The sequence below is a fragment of the Salvelinus namaycush genome, chromosome 1, assembly GCF_016432855.1.
Source record: "Salvelinus namaycush isolate Seneca chromosome 1, SaNama_1.0, whole genome shotgun sequence".
NCBI lineage: Eukaryota > Metazoa > Chordata > Actinopteri > Salmoniformes > Salmonidae > Salvelinus > Salvelinus namaycush.
The window spans coordinates 71,148,989-71,164,440 of record NC_052307.1 but is presented as its reverse complement, the minus strand read 5'-3'; the positions used below and the strand labels follow the sequence as shown (position 1 = coordinate 71,164,440).

Genomic DNA, 15,452 nt, shown 5'->3' with positions numbered 1-15,452 from the left:
GAGGATTCATGATTTCCTGCTTATTCCCTTCTGATTCCGGGAATCTTCCAAACTGGATTTCTGGAAAAACTGGGAATTTTTGCAAATTTATTGGAATTATGCATCCCTAACCTGACCCAACACTCAACATCATCAGCACCAATGACAGCTGGCTACATAGTTAAGACTATTACTACTGTGTAGATAACTGTGTAATGTATTAGGTTAGTACATAACTGGCATGCATGCAATGAATCATACAATTACAGAGAGGAATTTATAGTTAGAAGAAAAAATTCAACCGCTAAATCCATTTTGACATGAATTATTCCAGGTGTTACTGACTGTTCCCATGTGTGTCTTGAAAACATACAAGTATCTTGCACCATCTGAGACAATGATCTCTTAATAGTATAGGTGTGAAAATGGGTTTCCTCTTTTCTTACCCGCCTCGTCGATATTGGTGCACGTCTGGTACATGGAGGTGCGCAGGGTGGGCATGCGCACGTTCAGCATGCGGATTTTGTCCACGCGGGAGTCAAACACCCTCAACGTGTGTTCCTTGTCCTCATCATCATGGCAAAGGATCTTACTATCGATGAAGGAGGCGAACATCTGAGTCTCCAGGAAACGGGACAGGAACGGCAAGTAGGGCTCAGGCTGGTCAGAGAGGAAGGAGGCCTGGAATCGACAAGAATCACATCACAAAATGAAGTGAGGACTCCTGGGGGTCAATTAATATGAAAAGCTTTAAAGAGCATTGAAGACTTCCACTCAAATGAATGCTTCAGAGTCTGGAGTGGGACAGTGTCCCAAATGGCACCCTATTCCCTATATAGTGCTCTACTTTTGACCATAGCCCTAGGGCCCCTATATAGGCTCCTATATAGGGAATCCAGTCCCTGATCTCACCTTGTCAAAGTTCTGCATCTGGTCCCTGTTGCTGAACCAGGACTCCTTGTCCTGGCTGGGCTGGATGACAAACACCTCGTAGTCGGCGAACATCTGGGTGAAGCGGTTGGCGAAGACCTCTCGCACCTGGATGTTGAGCTGGTGCATCTTCAGCTCCTCCTCATCACACTGCACCTTCAGGTCCTTGTTGCTGCTGGCATCCTCCCTCACATCCAGCTGGAAGAGGGAGAGGGGGAGGAAACACAGCGGCTCAGGAAAACAGCACAGAAAAATAAAGTGAAAAAGAAGAAGAAAAAGAGGGGTTTGACGACAGAAGTTAAGAAAGCCATAGAGCAGGGGTCGACAACAGGCGGCCGGCGGGGGTTGGTAAGAAAATAACTGTAAAATCACCAATATTCCCACAAATTAAAAATATATACATATGTGATCGTGTAATCAAGGTATGAAATTATTGTTATTATCAAATCCAATCAATGTTTGGGCTTAGATGTGGTCAATTTGCAGTGTTCAAATGATTTGAATTATGTTCCGGCCCCCCGACCATCCGCTGTGATATAAATCGGCCCCGCGGCTGAATCTAGTTGCCTACTCCTGCCATAGAGGGTATGGGTTTCTTATCTCCATGTTAGCTCAGGCTGCTGGAGCACTGATAGGGGCATGGGGGAAGAAGTCTGAGACGTTTTGATTTATTGAAAAAAAAACTGAAAACACATGCATTCCTCTGTTACAATCAAAGTGTGACACAGTTGCAGATCTCAACATGCAAGAGCAGGACAAAAGGACACAGTGAATGAGTCGCCTATACATGTCCGCATAGACTTGAAGATGAGTAATGGCTACGAAGCCCAGATCAGATGGCAGGGATGTGACCCACTGAGCCCTCCTCTAATTCATCGCTCTACACCACTGACCCTAAATCAGGTGGTTACCTTAATGTGGGACATGGCCACAATGACCCTACCTGAAGCCTTACCAACAAAATGAGGAGCTAAAAGCAGACTATCAGAGCAGGCAATCTCTTCAGAGAAAGCTAATGCTAGCCCCTACTAGTCCATAAGCTGCTTACTATGGGCTCCTACAGATATGGAGAGTTGGAGACCTCTCTGTAGTTAAAAGCTAATTCATTCATTCACTGGTCTGTAATGTGATTCTGCTGAAACATTACCATCTATTACCAACGGCCCTCTGTGTCGTGTTCAAACCAGATGGCAATTAGGTTCTGTATGGGCGACAATTTTCTGTTGATGGCAATGTAGCAGACTTCCTCCGTCACCAGGGCTGAGCACAGCACACTCAGAGCTAGCCGGCAGCAGCTTACATGGGCAGCTCATAGACTGCCTTTCCCACCCTTAGTCATTTTCAAAAGAGTGTGACAGACAGGCAGTATTATTCTGCATGAATTTACACTGAGTATACCAAACATTAGGACTCAGTGTATATGCAGACTTTCTATCTAGAATAATATGTTCCAGTCAAACGGATGACAGATGACAGATGACCTGCTCTCACCTTCTCCAGGCTGACCCCAGTCCTCTTGACCAGGGCCTGCAGTCTAGCGATGGTCTTGTTCTCCCTCAGCAGGTAGGAGTTGAGGGGGGAGCTGGCCAGGTTGCCGTTGCGTCTGTCCGTAACCATGTCGGTGGAGCGGAAGCCCCGGTGTTTGGCCTGGCCCTGGCTGTGCAGCGGGTTCCCCTCCGGAGACACACCGAAGGACAACAGCACCTCGGAGATCTCCTGGATGAACTCTAGCTTGTTGGGGAACAGAGGGAGGTCCTCTGGCAGCTCAATGAAGTGGTTGTCGATGTCCACGAAACACAAGTTGGCCTGGAATGACAGGCGGTCTTATTTAGCTTTCATTGTAAACATGTCGGTGAAACAGAGAACACCAGAGAGAAGCAAACTGAGTGATAGTTATGTTCTTGTTATAGCAGAACCATTCCCACTTCGCTCCACTAGGTGGCTTAACGCAGAGCAGTACCAATTGAGGCATAGTGAGAAAAGATGTGGATGACTTCAAGACATTAACTGAAGACAGTAATATAATATCAACAGATATTCTGAATGGGATAAACTACTCTTTTGAATAAGATCAGCCCTCCATTGTTGATCTGCTGCTTTTCATTTTAAGAGTATTAGGATTTAAATATAGAAATGGATGAATAAGGCAATATTGAGATTGACTTAGGTCCTCAATTCACAAATTCTCAGGCTTTTTATTCGTCATAGCTCTTTCCATTGGACCGGCTCCAGATGTGTAAAAGCTTGTTGCACACACAGCACCCTTCCTCCAGGCTCTATGTTGAAGGGCCCTTAGCAGAATTGCTGTGTACAGTAGCAAAGCAACGTGTTTTGATCAACTGTAAAAGCATGGGTAAGCTACAACATGGTTAATGAGGGCTGTTTGTCCTCACAAAGGACACACTCTACCCGTTGAGAACATTATTAAGAAGTAAACACAAACCCATTTTATTTAAGAAAAATCATTAAGCATGAATAATGTTTAATGATAACCATTTAGCATTTATGAATGGGTTATCTAAGTAATTAATCAATCATATAAGTAAATTGATAAAAAATTCACCTCCTTTGTGTAAATTTGGTGGAAAAACGACTGTTAATCAAAACGAAGGACAAAAACAAGCCTGGAGAGCTAGGGAACGAGGGATGGTTCGTAATCTGTGTTGTAAGGCCCTGTGATTCTCTCTACAGATTAGCCAATTTCATGCCGTCACTTTGTTGGGTGTATCAGACAGTAGATGTAGATGGGGTTGGCAGGAGTGCCCAGAGGGAAGTCGTTGTTAGTATTCTCAGCACAAACAAGATTCACGCATTGCAATCTGATTAGAAATGACTTGTTATTGCTCTGACAGGCTGCATTTAAAGAGGGCTGGGCTGAGGGAATCCAACTAAATGGTTTCAGCTAGAGCTGAATGTTTCCAATCAAAAATGCCTTTTGGAGAGAAGGAATAGGGAGGATGGGAGAGGAGAGAAAGGAGAGAAATGAAAAAGGTAAACAACCCTAGAGAAATAATTCCATGCATAAACCTAAAAAAAATCTATTTTGATTTGTGTGTGCGCGTGTGTGTGTATGTGAGTAGCTGTGCGTATGTGTGTGTGTGCAAACATGCGTGCATAGGTCCATGAGTGTATAGGTTACCTCCTGAGGCAGCTCTAGTTTGGTGCGGTCACCCTCTCCATTGGAGTGCAGGCCCATCAGGTAGGGCACTGGGGCATCCAGGAAGTGCAGCAGTGAGGCGGGCAGGATGGGCACATAGACATGCTGCCACTGGAAAGGGAACATTAAGGCTGTGATGCTCTCTGCAACAGTCATCAGCCTCTGGTAGTCTATCACACAAACAACAGAGGAGAGAGTCACAAACTGACTGGTTTTATATGGTCACAAAGGCTAATTGTTTTGACACCTACAGTATGCAATGTATTGTAATGTACAGGGTTAAACAGTCCACTCCAAGTCAAGTGTTTGGCATCCATGTAAACTTCCATCCAGTCCTGTTTATCTACATTCCTTCTCTATCATTCACAACAAGTCTATATTCAGTAGCAGCTCTGTCTTTGCTGTTCTACTGCCAAAATAACTACTAGTTCTTCATTTGGCCTTCTGTTCTCCCCTGTTCTTCCCCCAGAACAGGCCCTCTCCCCTCTCCTCTCCCCCCAGAACAGGCCCTCTCCCCTCTCCTCTCTCCACAGAACAGGCCCTCTCCCCTCTTCCCCCAGAACAGGCCCTCTCCCATCTCCTCTCTCTCCCCAGAACAGGCCCTCTCCCCTCTCCTCTCTCTCCCCAGAACAGGCCCTCTCCCCTCTCCTCTCTCCCCCCAGAACAAGCCTTCTCCACCTCTCCTCTCTCCCCCAGAACAGGCCCTCTCCCCTCTCTTCTCTTCCCCCAGAACAGAACCTCTCCCCTCTCTCCCCCCAGAACAGGCCCTCTCCCCCCAGAACAGGCCCTCTCCCAGGCTGGGTCTTCCCCTGGTTGGGCCACCTCTCCCAGGACCTGGGCAAGGGACTCAGAGACAGGAATACTAATCTAGCCTGTCTGCTGGTGCTCTGACCTTGCCTGGTGAACAACAACAGGCCTTTTAAGAGCATGATACCACCTTCCTGAGAAAAACCACAAACAGACAGACAGACAGACAGACAGACAGACAGACAGACAGACAGACAGACAGACGCACACACACACACACACACACACACACACACACACACACACGCAAATGCAAGGAAGTGCGCTCACGCACAATCAAACACATGATAGTATACACACACACAAACACACAAATGCGTGCACACACACAAACACACAAACCGCACCACATTATCACACACACACAGGCCTTGCCAACAGCTAATCTAGTCTAAGAGAAAACACACTATTAAATAGGGTCATTCATCAGATATTCAACTGGGGCTGATCTAATGAGCTTCAGTGTTGGTGTAGTCCTCCACTTGTCCTCCCCTCTGTTACGCTGCTTTCCACAAGGACTTTCCAAGACGAATAAGGTTATCGGAGCCTATTTGAGTGGTTGAGTGCTAACAGAATGAGAGCTCTATATACGGACTACTAACATGCAGGCCCGGCAGGGGAAATGGCAAGCTTCCATTGATCTACTTGGAGAGATGGGAAAAACAGCAGCAGATGCTCGTTTCAAGGAGGATTAATGTACTGTATGTGGGAAAGACACAGGCCAGGGCAGGGCCTATGTATCTGAGTTATGAATTATGCCTCTATTTTTAGAACAGACACTCTCCAGTCAGCTAATTTTTAGTATGGGGGATCACTTGCCTCAGCCTATGCAGTTTTAACTAACAACACTCTGTCCCTGCTCAGTGGAAAGCTCACAGGTTCACACTCTAGAAAACACTCCTCAGCACACATTCTGCAATGAGCCTTCTGGAGAAAAAAAGGGATGATGTCATCTCCAATCAATCATCTTTACCCTGCATCACTGACTGCGTCCTCCTCCTTATCCTCCTGCAAGGGTTGCCTAGCAACACCACAGCATTGCTCCTCTAGCCTCTGGCGTTTTATAAAGAATTTGCCTTTTCCCTGTCTCCGTAATGGATCCTATCAACACGCCAATTCCCCAATCCTGAAACAATCTTCCTGCTGCACGCCACTGACTCTGATCAAAGTCAATCCCAGTGTGCTTCCATGGAGGAGGAATACGCCATTCTGTATAATGCTGAATTGCTTTTCAAAACCTCCAACATTGGTCTCTGAACAAAACAATTCCTGATTGAAGCTGATTTATTATGTATAATGCTGTTTCTTTTCACACATAGTGGAAGACCTGTTTCTATCAATTCTGTAGATCTAATTTTTAAATGTGCTAAATGCCCTGTGTCATATCTAAATATTTCCCATTCCTCCCAAAAAGGTCCTCTTGAATGTGTCCATATTCACTGTCAATCTCTCTCAGTGTGGGTCTGGGGTTGAACATGAGAAGGGGGAAACAAAGGCCTGATCACAGCCACCAGAGACAGCCCTTCACAGCACACACACTGCTGCTGCAAAACAGCCTGTTTACCCCAGCAACTCACACCAGCACACACACACACACACACACACACACACACACACACACACACACACACACACACACACACACACACACACACACACACACACACACAGTCTTGTACAGCTAACCTTGTGGGGACATACAATTCAGTCCCATTCAAAATCCTATTTTCCCTAACCCCTAACCCTAACCCTAAACCTAACCCTAATCCTAACCCGTACTCTTACCCTAACCCTAACCTTAACCCTAACCCTAACCCTAACCCAAAAACCTAAACTTTATCCTAACCCTAACCCTACAACTAACCCTAGCTCCTAACCTTAATATTTAACTTAATTCTAACCCTAACACTAATTCTAACCTTAACCCTAAACCCCCTAGAAATAGCATTTGACCTTGTGGGGACTAACAAAATGTCCCCAGCTGGTCAACATTTTGTTCGTTTACTATTCTTGTAGGGACTTCTGGTCCCCACAAGAATAGTTAAACACGTCCACACACACACGCGCACACGCACACGCACACGCACACACACACACACACACACACACACACACACACACACACACACACACACACACACACACAAGCTAGGCCTGAGCTGAGAGCCCATGAGGAGAAATGAACATTTACACAAGCTGGGAAGAACACAGCTTTCTTTAAAGGTCCAATGCAGCCGTTTTTATCTCAATATCAAATAACTCCTGGGTAACAATGTTGTACCTTACTGTGATTGTTTCAAATTAAAATGGTTAAAGAATATATATATAAAAATAGCTTCTTAGCAAAGGGCAATGTCTCAAGCAAGAATTTTGCTAGGACTGTCTGGGTAGGGAGGGGAAAACTAGCTGTTATCTGTTATTGGCAGAGTGGTTTGGAACTCTAATTTTATTGGTCTATTAACAAATTTAGCACATGGTGATGTCACTATGGAAGGCCAAAACTCCATCCAACCAAAACATGCATACATTTCAGGCGGTCTTTTCAAACAGCTCTCACACTAAAAGTCCATTATCATTTTCACCATTTCACAGTATTAATACAAACTCATAGTATGGAAATATATATAAAACACTGGGAAATTGAGTTGTTGACTGCACTGGGCCTTTAATGGAATCACAGGATAGTTTATTTAATCTGCCTGGATAATAGTTCCAATGAACATACCGAAGATCCTAACCACAACTGTTATTTCTGATTTCTTCTAAAATGTCAGTATTTCTGTAGAAATAACAAATCCCTTCTAAAAGCGATGGGGACAATAGACAGAAAACCACAGAAAGTTCAGCAGATCAGAGAGAAAGATCCTAAGTAAGGACTTACGCTGTGAGTAGAGCAGGATCTGGATCTCCAACAGGGCGCAGGTAAACAGCTGGAGGACGTTCTCCACCCCCAGCAGCTCAAACACCTGGCTGATAGGGAAGTCAAAGAGAGGCAGCTCTGCCGTGCTGGGCCTCTGGCACACCACTGGCCCATACACCCCCGAGAACTTCAGGGAGCGCCCAGCGGGAGGCAGGGGCACCTCGTACAGGATGTTGTAGACGTAGCTCTCCAAGGGGAGGGGTGGGGGCTGGGGGGAGGAGACGGCCTGGTGGAGCTGCTGGAGCACCTTCCTGCAGGCCTGGGGGAAGGCCATGGGTGCGATGAGGCAGATGCACTTGGACACGTAGAGCGTGTCGCGGCTGATGTCGTAGGAGTTGAAGCGCTGCAGCCGGGAGATGGAGGGCGTGGGGAGAAGCGTATGTTGGGGGTGGGGGTTGAGAGGGTGGGGATGGAGGTGGCGCTGGTCCTCGGGGCACCGCGGGGTGGTGGGGGTGTGCAGGATGTCGTATTGTTCAGCATTGTGCATGTGGTACAGGGTCTGCATGGCGCTGCAGATCTGCTTGCTGGTCACCTCCTCGTAGAAAGTGAGGGCAAAGCCGTACGTCCGCGAGCCGTCCTCCCGCGTGATGATGAAGGAATGGAACTGAGGCTCGCGTGTGTCCGCCTGCGTGCGGAAGGCCAGACCCTTTGGCATACACAGCTGAGAGAGGAGGTAATAGATCAGGTTAGTCGGTCAGCTAAACAATACAGGTCCTAATCCATAATGACATACAGATGTAAACCCTGGAAACAGAAATGGGTGTAGCTTCAAATAAAATACACTTTGTGTTAGTTACACATTCCGCAGTTCCCTTACCATGCCAACGGCATCCTGGTCAAAGGGACTCCACTCCACATTCTCTGGGTAGTGCGCTAGAACTTTGGACTTAAAGGTTCTCCGCAGTGGACTCTGCTCAAAATTCTCACCTGAAAGAGAGGGAGAAATAGAGGGACAGAGAAAAAGACAGAAGAAAAAAGAGAGCAAAAAAATCAGGACTCAGGGCCCAAAGAGCAACAGAAGCACAAAAGTATGCAGAGGCCCAATCAGAAGCAGACTTGAGGCACAAGACAACCCTCCTCACAGGAAATAGGAAGTGAGCACAGTGGTCTGGAGAGAAAGGCTGTATTGCATCATGTAAAGCTGTCAACAGCATCCTGTACTGGGCCAGTGAAGGAAAGTAACCGCTGCCAAAGAGGTCAAATAGTCAGATAGTAATACTATGTATTGGGTTTTGCTTGTATAAATCTATTCAGAAAAAGACAATGCTTGTTGCTTATAAGAAAACAAACATCTACATATATAATTACCAGTAAAGTGACAGCTTTTATGGCAATACAGGCAAAGCAACCCGCAAAACAATCAATCAATCAAACAAACCAACACAAATTAAATTGATTCAGATCCACAGTGAAAGCAGAAGTGATGCACACACCAAGACATGATTGATAAGTCATTCAGAGTGGAAGGGGAGAGAACACATTGGCCAAGCAACACCAGCGCTGGTACATGTAGGTAGAACTGGGTGTGTGAGAGGTAGAGACAAAGTGATTGTCAAACAGATTGGCTTGTTGTTCAGTAGCTAGCTTCCAAAAGAGGAGGTGAAGGTAGAGCAGGAGGAGGAGGAGGAGGAAGAAGAAGAAGAAGGAGTAGGAGGAGAGAGGGAGGGAGGACCGGGAAGGGTGGAAAGAGGGAGGAAGGACAGAAGGAAAAGTGCTTGCAGAGTTCCCCTCACCTGTACAGAACTGAGTTCTCAGAAACATTACAAATCAACAAAAGGAGAGTGCTGTGAAACAAGGGCGTGTCAGGATAAAGGAGCAAGCGGAGGTGAGGTTATTCTGAGGAGGGGGGCTGGTGGGGGTTACCTTCATCTGCACTCGCCAATCCTCTGGCCCCATCTCTGAATTTAGTAGCCTCTATATACTGGCATAAAGCTACACAACAGATAAAACAACAGTAATTAATCACATGGCTACCGCTGAGTACCGCATCACTTCTCAATATGTGCATACACAGCAGGAGTTACTCAGGACAGAAGGGTTCTGACAGTGTTCTCCTATATGTGAGAAACACTGAGGGAACAACACATCCTCTTCATGTGTGTATGGAGGCACAGTGTTTCTGTCAGGTTTAGGTTTCTGTTAAGATTCTGTCTAAACCAGCTGGGTGTGTTGTCAGAGAATGATGTGTGTTGCTGTAGCAATGCAGTGCTCTCCTCTCCAAAACCCATGATTAATCCCTGTTGTCAGTGCTATGCTGTGGATTATGGTATTACAGTGAACACACTTGAAGAGCTGTATCTGTGTGTTATAATACATGAGAGAATATGATCAGGCCTGTGCTGGTTCTGAAGGAAGCAACCCAGTGTAACTTACGGAGAATGAGATCATTTAAAAACACCTGAGAGGATTGTGGACGATCCAAAAAAACACACATTAACTGTAGTGTTTCAGAACAAGTGGAATGTGGTAGACACAGGGCTATAAAAAAGAGACAAGGGTACTGAACAAAGAAAGTATTTGTTAAACAGTAAGTTCTTCTGAAAGTATTAAAAAATATGTGCTCCGGTGTAAGTCAAAGTTATGAATGACACACTGTCTTCCCTGTATGGTCATAACAGTGGATTGTCCCATTGAGTCTTGTCTTGAAAAAGGCCTGGCAGCTCAAACATCAATAATAAACTGTCTCCATTCTATACTGTTGCCTTTGTCTTTCTCTAGTCAAAGCTATGAACAAACATGTTCTTGATTGACAGGGGTAGAAGTCGGTAGATCATGTGTATCCTAAGACAGTCAGTGGGAGATCATAATAAGACTCTCTAGACTGGTCCCTGTGTTCCTTCCTACACTGTCCACAAAGATAGATAAACCTGGGGGATGGATGTTATTGTACAGTACAATTTGCATATACCACGCCCCTCCCCTCCCCTCCCCCATACACCCCAATGTCTGCCACCCATGACTGAGAAAACCTACATGCCAAGTATAGAGATTATCTTGACATCACAGTAAATATGGAATACTTGCTTCTATTAGTATTAGTCTAATAGGCTTCCTCAAAGAAGAAGCCCCCCCACATCTCTGTCAAATACTTAAATGATATGTTTTGATTATACTGACTGCTGTTTGCAAGGCCCAATATGGTTTGATTATATTATTATTATACTGACTGCTGTTAAAAATGGCCAATATGTTTTGATTATATTATTATTATACTGATATCTTAGCAAGGGTCAATAGTCAGCCAAAGTAAATGATCTCCATCCCTGGGGAGTTTATAGCACACCTGCTATCGCACAGGTGTCAGTCTGCTGATTCATTCAGTGTTATCCTGATTTAGACACAGAGAAGGAGAGAGAAAACCTAGGTCTGCATCTCTCTCCCTGTGCCATGGCTAGGGTCCAGTCCTCCTCCAGTCCGGCTGTCACACACATTATACACCACATTTTAGAGCTGAGGGAGCCTGTGGCTGCGTGGGACGTATGACGTCCCCTCTCTTGTCTTCCATGAGTCAGGAGATCCAGTCCAATCCAGAGCCTCTCCTAGACCTTCCTCTCTAACCCATCAGATTTCTAACTTCCTCTCTGTGATAACCCACAAATAGGACCATTTCTGATTGGTCTGATGGGTAAACCTGTCTGGCCTAACCCATCATTTTCCTCACCCACTCACCTACAGTGGGGTGATCCAGTGATGACACACAGTACATCAGATTATTGATGATGCTGTGGAAAAGAAGTCCTTTTTTCCTGAGTACTGAGTAATGTGATTGATTCATTGTGTGTCTGCTTGACCATGTTATTCTGCTTATTTTAGCTGGAATTTAGTGACAGCTGAACTAAGCTGAAGAATCACTAGCTAGGTTTCCATCCAGTTGGTGACAGATTTTCATGTGAATATTCTAAAATCTGCATAAATAGAACATGCACATTTTCCCACCAGTTGTGTGTTTCCACCAAACTGATCAAAATCAATGCTTGATGATGTAGTGCACACAAAATGTACTTTTTCGCTTAAGTTTTTATGTACGGAATAAAAATCTGATGTTCAATGTGTTTCCATCACATTTTCAACTCTACCTATAGTTTTGTCACAAAAAACGATTGTGTTAAATACAAAAATGTGTCTACTCTGGTTTTGACATGTACACTCTATCCAACAGCTCACAGATACAGTGTGGGTAGACTGTGCAGGGAGGCTAGTCTATATGATGAGATTATTATGGATAAGAGCAAGAATGTTTGTATTTATCAAAATGGTAGTCAAGTATCATTCATCATGTCACCAGAATAAGACCCTCAACATTTATTGTAAAGGAGTATCAAGCTCATACCATGCACTTTCACCACCCTGTGAAGTTCATCATTATTTATTTCATCTGTAGCCTAATAAACTGCATGCTTTCCCGAGCTGTCGTGGGAGGATCACACACCATGTCATTGCGTGACTCCCCAAGTTTACTTCGATATGATGGTTATTAAATCAATATTTGCAGATAAAGGCATTTCCACCGCCATTTTGTGCATAATTAATTTTACAGACACAGAAAGATACCACCATGTCAAACCAACAAATTATCTGACACCATTTATAAAATCTTACCAAAACCTTGTGTATCCATCACAGGTGTCATGATTATTTTTATACGGTATGACTTTACTCGCATAAAAACAGTGGATGGAAACGTGGTTTGTGATGATGATGAGGGAAAATAAATGCTAATGCTCACCCTATTTTATTTCACTGTGCGTCTTTGCTGTGATTCAGATGTCTAAAGGTAAGTGTTGATGTCTCTGTTATTCAACCGGGGGTCAGACAAAAATACATATTTTTTTGCCCAATGTTTTTATGAATGTCGCTAGCAACAACAGAATAAACAAATTACATACCTACAGTAGAAAAGAGGAGAGTATCTTCTATCTCAACTTCTAACTTTGAGCCAATTACACTCACTGGAGTATCTGACATAGGCTTTGAAAAGCACCAGTGAATAGGCTACCAGTGCGACAAGTGCCGCTGACTGCTGGTAAGCTTTCTTGCCTTGGACATTTTTGCCAATACATGGCTAACCTTTGTTAAACCAGCAGCTTCACCCACAGCGAGCAGGCGACAGGGAAGTACTACCATTGACCTTTGGGTCTAGGGCTCCCTTGTGTGTCTGCTTGCTCCTCAGGTTGTCCTTGCTCCCCTCAGTTCCTCGTTCCGAGTTGTTCTTTCTCCCAGGGCCACAGTCCCAGCACCAAACCCAGCACCTAACCCCTGGTTTTCCAGCCCTGATATCAGCACAATTTCCAACCCAGCCCCAACACCAACCCAGTTCTTCCTGGTCCCAGCCCCAATACCAGCACCAACCCTGGATACAGAAGTGACCAACCACAATTGCCACCTCCAGCCAGAAACTGCCAGACCCCACCCCTTACCCTCCCCCAACATAAAGACACAAACGTCAACCATTACACATGACCAGGTATTCCTAAACTGCGTCAGGGGTACACTAAAGAATTATGTGATTCACTTTTTTCTTTTTTTAAACAGACAGGGACGTTGGACCATCAAAGAGGTGCAAATATGATGAGAACTACATTGATTTGGGGTTCACTTATATTGGGAGTAGTGCCTTTCCTCAGCCACAGTGTGTTATACCTGCAAAAGTACAATATCACAACTCAATGAAACCTTCAGTCTTGCGCAGACATTTAGAAACAAAACATGCCAATTTGAAAAATAAGCCACAGGAGTTTTTTGAGTGAGAATTAAGATGACTTTTCAGTAGTAAGACATGTATAAAAGCAACAGATACCACTAATAAGAAGGGGCTAGAAGAGTTGAAGTCAGAAGTTTACATGCACTTAGGTTGGAGTCATTAAAACTGTTTTTTCAACCACTCCACAAATTTCTTGTTAACAAACTATAGTTTTGGCAAGTCGGTTAGGACATCTACTTTGTGCATGACACAAGTCATTTTTCCAACAATTGTTTACAGACAGAGTACTTCACTTATATTCACTGTATCACACTTCCAGTTGGTCAGACGTTTACATACACAAAGTAGACTGTGCCTTTAAACAGCTTGGAATATTCCAGAAAATTATGTCATGGCTTTAGAAGCTTCTGATAGGCTAATTTACATAATTTGAGTCAATTGGAGGTGTACCTGTGGATGTATTTCAAGGCCTACCTTCAAACTCAGTGCCTCTTTGCTTGACATCATGGGAAAATCAAAAGAAATCAGCCAAGACCACAACAACAAAAAAATGGTAGACCTCCACAAGTCTGGCTCATCCTTGGGAGCAATTTCCAAACGCCTGAAGGTACCACGTTCATCTGTACAAACAATAGTACCAAGTATAAACACCATGGGATCACGCAGCCGTCATACCGCTCAGGAAGGAGACACGTTCTGTCTCCTAGAGATGAGCACACTTTGGTGCGAAAAGTGCAAATCAATCTCAGAACAACAGCAAAGGACCCTGTGAAGATGCTGGAGGAAGCAGGTACAAAAGTATCTATATCCACAGTAAAACGAGTCCTATATTGATATAACCTGAAAGGCCGCTCAGCAAGGAAGAAGCCACTGCTCCAAAACTGCCTTAAAAAAAGCTAGACTACGGTTTGCAACTGCACATGGGGACAAAGATCGTACTTTTTGGAGAAATGTCCTCTGGTCTGATGAAACAAAAATATAGAACTGTTTGGCCATAATGACCATCGTTATGTTTGGAGGAAAAAGGGGGAGGCTTGCAAGCTGAAGTACACCATCCCAACTGTGAAGCACGGGGGTGGCAGCATCATGTTGTTGGGGTGCTTTGCTGCAGGAGGCATTGGTATATTTCACAAAATAGATGGCATAATGAGGCAGGACAATTATGTGGATATATTGAAACAATATCTCAAGACATCAGTCAGGAAGTTAAAGCTTGGTTGCAAATGAGTCTTCCAAATAGACAATGACCCCAAGCATACTTCCAAAGTTGTGGCAAAATGGCTTAAGGACAACAAAGTCAAGGTATTGGAGTGGCCATCACAAAGCCCTGACCTCATCCTATAGAAAATTTGTGGGCAGAATCGAAAAGGCGTGTGCGAGCAAGGAGGCCTACAAACCTGACTCAGTTAAACCAGCTCTGTCAGGAGGAATGGGACAAAATTCACCCAACTTCTGTGGGAAGCTTGTGGAAGGCTACCCGGAACGTTTGACACAAGTTAAACAATTTCAAGGCAATGCTACCAAATACTAATTGAGTGTATGTAAACTTATGACCCACTGGGAAAGTGATGAAAGAAATAAAAGCTGAAATAAATCATTCTCTCTACTATTATTCTGACATTTCACATTCTTAAAATAAAGTGGTGATCCTAACTGACCTAAGACAGGGAATTTTTACTAGGATTAAATGTCAGGAATTGTGAAAAAACTGAGTTTAAATGTATTTGGCTAAGGTGTATGTAAACTTCCGACTTCAACTGTATATGGTGAGCTACCGAGTGGTTAGGACAGGCAAGCCCCATACTATTGTGGAGGACTTAATTCTTCCTGCTGCCGCAGATATGGCTGGACAATGCTGGGGGAAAAGGCCAAGAAAACTATACAGAAAATGTCTTCATCAAACAACACCGTTTCACGACGCATCAGTGACATGGCAGGAGATGTTTTGAAACAATTAC

The 15,452-nt window shown here is 44.5% G+C and overlaps 1 protein-coding gene across 1 annotated transcript in view; it reads right to left on the bottom strand.

Annotated features, from left to right (window-relative positions):
- LOC120048230 (DENN domain-containing protein 5A-like) overlaps positions 1–15,452 on the bottom strand; it is a 46,709-nt gene that overhangs the window by 18,168 nt on the left and 13,089 nt on the right. The window contains exons 2-8 of the mRNA XM_038994030.1: positions 9,657–9,725; positions 8,611–8,720; positions 7,755–8,454; positions 4,049–4,236; positions 2,401–2,715; positions 892–1,107; positions 426–660 (exon numbers count right to left, since the gene is read on the bottom strand). Coding sequence (XP_038849958.1) covers positions 426–660; positions 892–1,107; positions 2,401–2,715; positions 4,049–4,236; positions 7,755–8,454; positions 8,611–8,720; positions 9,657–9,725 — 1,833 coding nt within the window. The remainder of the gene's footprint in view (positions 1–425; positions 661–891; positions 1,108–2,400; positions 2,716–4,048; positions 4,237–7,754; positions 8,455–8,610; positions 8,721–9,656; positions 9,726–15,452) is intronic.